Source organism: Gavialis gangeticus, unplaced genomic scaffold, assembly GCF_001723915.1.
Source record: "Gavialis gangeticus isolate Ggan-Ray unplaced genomic scaffold, GavGan_comp1, whole genome shotgun sequence".
Classification (NCBI taxonomy): domain Eukaryota; kingdom Metazoa; phylum Chordata; order Crocodylia; family Gavialidae; genus Gavialis; species Gavialis gangeticus.
The window spans coordinates 7,827,520-7,834,581 of NW_017729028.1; the positions used below are offsets into that span (position 1 = coordinate 7,827,520).

At 42.4% G+C, this 7,062-nt stretch overlaps 1 protein-coding gene across 3 annotated transcripts in view; it reads left to right on the forward strand.

Annotated features, from left to right (window-relative positions):
• KLF11 (Kruppel like factor 11) overlaps positions 1-6,700 on the forward strand; it is a 10,947-nt gene extending 4,247 nt beyond the window's left edge. The window contains exons 3-5 of one of the 3 annotated variants that reach the window (XM_019520740.1): positions 862-1,855; positions 2,654-2,808; positions 3,612-3,698. In XM_019520740.1, coding sequence (XP_019376285.1) covers positions 862-1,855; positions 2,654-2,772 — 1,113 coding nt within the window. In that variant the 3' untranslated portion in view covers positions 2,773-2,808; positions 3,612-3,698. Of the gene's footprint in view, positions 1-861; positions 1,856-2,653; positions 2,810-3,611 lie in introns of those variants that run through there. The other 2 variants (XM_019520739.1, XM_019520741.1) reach the window with 2 other exon arrangements.
• Positions 6,701-7,062: the final 362 nt, after the last annotated feature.

Sequence of the window (7,062 nt, forward strand, 5' to 3'; positions counted from 1 at the left end):
CCCCCCCCCCCATTTTGTTGGAGTCCAGCTCCCGGGACCCAGAGTCAGGCTGTGGGGGAGAAGTAGCCCGGTTTCTCCAGGCCTGGAATGGTTCTGTGATCCTGCCCTGGGCAGAGGGAGGAGAGCTGGGAATCTGGCCCAGAGACCACCTAGCCCTGGGCAGCCAGAAAGTCTCTCACTTCCCCTGTCAGGCCTGCTGGGCAGGCTCAGGCAGCTCCCCCAGGCTGGGGTTCAAGGGCATCATGTGGAAGAGCAGGTGGCTGCAGGGCTCCACACAGCCAGTCACAGGCACTGCTAGGCCAGCCCTGCCTGCTGCCATTGGCAATAGGCACTTCTACACATGCTGTGGGGGGAGGGCAGCACTTTAATTAGAACAGCTCCAGCAGCCACTCTAATTAGTGCTACAGCGTCTCGTGTATCAGTGTCACCACGCTTAAAAATGGTGCTGGGGCTGCTTGAACTAAAACTCATTTGACAAGCTTTAGTTCAAGTGCCCCTACTACCATTTTTAAGCCCAGGGGCACTGATGCATGAAATGCAGGAGGCTGCTAGAGCGCACCCCAAAAAAAGGTTTATGTCAGTATTTTAAAATGCCTGCATTACTACTAAATATCAGTAATTGGCTCAGCATCAGCCAATATGCTTGGTTAATAATCAGTTTTTGGTATTGGCCAACAAAATCTTTATTGGTGCACCTCTAGTCTTCGCTGTGTAAAATGTGGTCCCTGAGAATCTCTGTTGCTTTGTAAATGTTTATCAGAGATGTATTTCTTTATAAACAACACTAGAGATCCCAAAGGTACATTTGTACCTGGCATTATGTTGTATTACAAGGCTGTAGTAATTGTTTTCTTTTTGTAGTGCATGACCCCGCCTCACAGCCCTGACTTTGTTGAGCCCTCTGCTGCAATGCTCCTCTCTTCACAAGTCACTTATTCCAAACCAAGGACTGTTATGGCAAATACATCTGCCTGCTTAGTCACATCCACAAACTGTGCCTCTGCTGTAGCCACACCATCTGTCATAAATATGGAGAGGCAGTCCAGTCAGAAGTCAGCAATATCTGAACCCCCTGGCCTTCCACCTTGCAGGGCCATGGCAACTAGCGTGATACGTCATACGGGCGATAGTTCTGCTTACCACCACATTCCTACTGTGCAAGAGAAAATAAAGGTAACTTCAGGCAATGGCAATTCCAGAGACTGGTGTGGAGCAGAAGATCAAAAACATTCCAGAGTTTCACAAGACAAGTGTACTCCTGGTGGCTTAGTTAGCAAAACTTCACCACAACACCAGCCCTGTTTGCGCAACTCCAGTGACAATGCTACCTGTAAAGATGAACAGTCAGTACAGTCTGTTTCCCCACAGACTACTTTACCAAAGTTTTGTGAAAATAACCTACAAAAAAAAGCCACCCAGCTAACACCTGTCCCAGTTTCAAACCCTCAAGTCCTCTGTCAAATGATCCCTCTGAACAGCCAAAGAGGAATGATTTCTGCCTATCTGAAGCCTCCGACTCAGACAGTCACGACACCTGTCAAACCTATTTTGCCCCAAACAGCCCCAATTTCTCAGCCTGTGCTCATGGGACCTTCTGTGCCTCAGGGGGCTGTTATGTTGGTTCTTCCACAAACTGCTGTTGCACAGACACCACAGTGCCCACAAACAGTAATGACCGTTGGAAGCACCAAGTTACTGCCCCTTGCTCCTGCTCCAGTTTTCATTACTTCTGGTCAAAGCTGTGCACCTCAGATGGACTTCTGTCGAAGGAGAAACTATGTTTGCAACTTCCCAGGCTGCAGGAAAACGTACTTTAAAAGTTCTCACCTCAAAGCCCATCTTCGTACTCACACTGGTGCGTTCCACAGAATGAGTCCTCTTGGTTTGGTAAAGGGGAATCGCTTTGGGATTCTGATGGGGGTGGGGGGAGTGGGTGGCCTAGAATCCTTTTACTCCTACTGGGCAAAGAGGGGCATATATCCTTCGAGGACAAACGGGGACAAATTCTCTTCCAACAGACCTTGATTAATCCCACTGATGGTGGCTTTCACAAAAAGGGAGGGCAGTCTGCAGGAGGGTGCAAGGTGAGTTCAGGGCACAAGTTTAGATTTCTATTTAGTTCAATAGTTTATCACTAAAAATGAAAGGGAATATTTATTTTTCCATATTCTCCACAAATGAGAACCTAATGCTCTTACTCATTGCCATTGAGGCAGAAGCTAGGGCAGGGTGGTACCTCACAAACTAACTGGTTCAAAGGCATGTGCTGTTGGAAGCCATAGCCTAATTTGTTAGCTGCATCTCTCTCTGCTGTTCAGGGTGAGTTGGCTGTAGTGGGTTACTCAGCTAATTAGCACAGTGCAGAATAGCCAGGGAATTAAGGCAGGTGCTTTAGAACATGCATCTAAAACCGGGGGTGGGGGGGTAGGCCAACTATGGCCCACAGGCCAGATTTGGCCCACCAACTGATTGTGTCCAGCACGTAGGTTGGCAGCCCCGAAGTCAGGATCTGGCCCATAGGGAGCCAGTGGTTCCAATTCCTGCATTGTGCTAGGTGGGCAAGCATGCATGGGCCCCATCCACCAGCTCCCGCCCCATATGCTGGAAGCAACACTGGGTGCATGCTAGCATCCGCTGTAGATGCTGCCTGCAGGTTCCTGCCAGAGATCGGGGCAACTGCCTGGAACCACAGCTGATGCAGCAGCATTACCTGCAGACCTAGAAGGACACCCTTATCCCCAGGGGGAAGCTGCTGTCTGCATCCAAAGCTGATGCTGGTGTCCACCTGGCACTGCTTCTGGCACACAGGTCAGGAGCTGGTGTAAACTGCAGGGCTGCGCTATAGGTGCGGAACAGTTTCGTATTGGAAATGATGGTGCATTGTGTTTGCTACTATGTAATATGTGCATGCGGTTATCAGACACTAACAAGCAATTTTACAACCCTGAGCTCACTCTTGCATCCCTTGGGCATCCAAAAACTCCTGTTTGAAGTCTCATGTGAAGTGTAGGTGTCCAGGGAACAGAATCGGCCTTTGAATTTGGCCTGCTGCACACATTTGCTGCATACATGTGATAACTACTTTTTGGGGAAATTGATGAACAGTTTGGTTCTAATGAGAAACAGAACCATAGCTGAGTCTGAGATTTTGAATCATTACTGTGAGCAGCTGGAGGGGGAGAGGGTGTGTTCATTTGCAGAAATGGATGGATTTTTCATGAAAACTGAGATCAGATCCAAGACTTTATTGCAGATAGCAGGTCTTCCTGACAGTGTGGCACAGGCTTTGACTCTTAGTAGTAAGGAAAGAGTTTTGAATTTAGTATCAGAAGATATTGTAGCTTTATGAAGAGTATCTTGTTGAACAGTTCCTAGATTAGGGAAAATGTTTAACAAAAAAATTAAAATGCTAAACATTATGCTGTTGCGTAAGACTCAGTCCAGCAACCACTGCATAACCACACACATTAGTTTCATCTAGTCAGGTGCTTAAATGGTTCCAAGGCTGGGATCTAATTCAGTGGTTCTTAAAACCTCATTGTATTTGTTAGTATATCTTTTTAATGTATTTAAGTAAAGCCTTGTTTTTCTTTTTCTTTGCATCCATTCAGGAGAAAAACCTTTTAGCTGCAACTGGGAAGGCTGTGACAAAAAATTTGCCCGCTCAGATGAACTTTCTCGCCACCGTCGAACTCATACTGGGGAGAAGAAGTTTGCTTGTCCTGTGTGTGATCGTCGTTTCATGCGCAGCGATCACCTGACAAAACACACTCGGCGCCATATGACTACAAAGAAAATGCCCAGTTGGCAGACAGAAGTGGGAAAACTGAACAGAATCACTACAGCGGAGAAACCGAAAAGCACTGGCACATTGAACATGCTCATCCCCATGCCACCACCTACTTGAGTGGACATGTTGATAAAGAAGCTGTTCTTGGAACTTTCTAGCAGTTGGGAAGTGCTACAGCAGCTAAAACAAAATTGACAATGGCTTCCTAATTTCTGTTTGCTTTTGTGTGTTTCCACAGGGGGGAGAGAAACTGTCCTTTTTTTTTGGTTCAGTGTAGCAAGTCTTTTGTCCTCTTATTATTATTATTTTTTTTGTTTTTGTTTTTTTAATTTGATATTTAGGAAACCACAATCACCAGCACTTCAGAAAAACTGAACTTTTTGAATCTATGTTGGCAATAGACTCACTTACGGAACATTTTATTGTTACTGTTTTTGATGGAAAGTGAAACAGGGTGATTTTTAATTTTTTATACTAAAATTTTCTATACAAGATATTTTTTGTATTTGTTCAATCAGGTCCTGGCATACAGTCAGTGAAACAGTTTGCATAACAAAAGGTGGAAACTCCTTTTAATTAAACCTAAAGAGACATAGTTAAAAGTATTGTATAAACTCTTAATGGTGGTCAACTCAGACTGTGTTTTTGAGTGTTATGCATTTAGATCCTTATCTAGCAGTAGCTAGGCACACTCAGACCCTCTCATAGATGAGATTGCAGGGTTTGGACATAAAAGCCTGTTGCCATTTAAGAATGTCTCCAGGAAAAGATGTAGGCTTCTTGAAACCCACACTTGTTCATCAAATAAGATCCTTTGCAGGGTGGGGAACAGAAAATGCATTGAATACATCTCAGAACATTTGCAATGGAAAGGCATTGTGATTTGAGGTAAAAGCTTGAACTTCTCTATTCTTGAGTTGTTGCTGTAACTGAGCAAAATTAGATGAGCCAAGATTACTCAAATGGAAGCACATTCACAATTACTTCTGAAGAATTTTGTCACTAGTAAATGATTTTACCTTCAGTCCTACTGGAGCCAGCAAACCACAGTTTACAGTAAACACAAAACCAATAAGGTCTGACAAAACACGTTATCTTGATCTCTGATTTATATTTCTCCTGTGCTACAATTATAGACTTTCAGATGCTTATAGTTTATTGTAGATTTTTGCACAGCTAGTGAACTGTTCAAGACTTCCATTTATTTGTATAAAAATCACCAAAAAAATTTACTTTGAAATGCAGCCACTTTGTTAAAATCATGATCCTCTTGTGGCCTTATATTTCACGATACTTTGTATGCAGAAACACCCTTTTTATTAAATTAAATATTCTCTCTGTTGAATGGACTTTCTTTTACACTAGAGTACGGCTTGACTAAGATCAATTGCAAACTTGCCAGTGTCATAGTTATAAACTTGCCAATTGCAAACTGATGTGTTATAGTTATATCTAGTAGCATGGTATGAGTAGCAACTTTAGATGTATGCAGCACAATTAGACCTCTCAAGTTCCATGTCACAAAGTTTGGTCTGAAGAAAATGAACATGCATATTTTAGGAAACAATGATTTGTTGTCATGCAGTGAGGTCACATAGGTAGTGTATCATCTTTCATTTCCTTGGCACTCACAAGTATTGGCTCCAGAACAGGCATAAACAACTCCTGTGCCTTTTTTAATGCAAATATTTCTGTTTTCATTAGTTAATTTCCTGTGATCTTTCCTCATTCCAACATTTCCTTCTTTCAACATTGAAACTGTAGTTTGAGCTTAGAGAAGAAAACTTAATTTTTCAAGTGAGTAAGACATGGATAACTGTATTACTTTATTAGTCTTCAAACCTTGTTTTGCTCTGCAGTTTGTAAGCCGGGTTCTGCTCTCCCCTGGACTGCTGCAAACTGGACTAAGTAGCAGTTCATCCATACTTATTGCTATTGTTCATTTCTAACTGAGAACAAAACGTACCCCTATATTTAGGTTTTTGAACCTGTGGTTATAAATATTGACAATTAATCTTAAGACTTTGCTTAATGGGCATGTTGTGCTCGGTGTACTAAAGCTTTAGGCCTAGCCTTTAAAATATCCTTTCCTAGTTCCTTTGACATTTGTAGTGATGTCATTGACCATAATGTATGTGTTGGTACTTATGCAAATGTCATTTGTACTTTCCAAAGGGCTCCATTGTAATTCCTCTTTTTTGTAAAATGGATGCTTGGACTTTTGTTTGTGTTTGTATCCAACATGCCAGCCCTCAAATTTAGTTCTGTTGCACAAAAGATACAGTCCTGCTCTTCTTGCTTCAAGGAGCAAAAGAGGGAAAAGGTCTGCCTTTTGGATATCTTAGCATAGCTGTACTGTGGTGGTGTTGGAACCTGACCTGATCATGCCTTCTCGGTTTCAGAACACTGTTATCATGCTTTTTAAATGACAAAATGCTTGATAATTCCCATCAGCAAAACAATTTAGGAACATCTTGGAAGTAATTGAGATGGCTTTGTTCTCTGGTAGCATCTTGGGACAGGGAGGTGGGGGAAGACGCTCTGAAGAATATGTGGTCTCTTTCAAACATGCATGCTTGAAGTCATTGATCCTACGTAGTGTTTGCATGCTCCCATTCAGAGGAGCTGAGGCCCACTTAGAAGTCAGGTGTAGCTATGTGTTAAGGCCATTTTATCCCTGGCTTTTGGAGCTTGATTGGAACTTGAAGGGCACCTGGGAGACATGGCTATGCTTGTGAACATGCATGAATATCTAAGCCAAAATGTGGTTCCTTTTGTTTTCACTTTACTATTTTGTTGACTCAGACTGTGTAAGTCTTGTCCATGGATTAAGCATGACTAGACAAACTGTCCCAGTGCACTTTATTGCCTGAGCAATTTTGTTCACACTCTTTACTTTGAGCTTGTTTAAAAAAGAATAACATTTTTGTAAGTGTTTTTAACCTTTATTTAATAAAACAGTGTAATATGGCTGTTTTAAATCATAAAAATGCCTTTCTTTATCCGAGTGGCTAGTCCAAGAACCATGTAAAAAAATAAAAGTAGATTAGGCATATTTAGACAAACAAAGTTGTTGGAAGAAGTTTTATGTATTTGGTGCAATATAGAACTGAATTAAAAATGATTACTTTTTGTGTGCCTTCTGAAAGCAAGAGCTCCACTTAGAATAATTTGCCTATACAATCTGATGTGGCACTTCCTGCTAATACATATTCATGATACAAAATTCTGCCCTGCCGCTTGTCCTTTAATTCCATTTTCTCTCAGTGGAG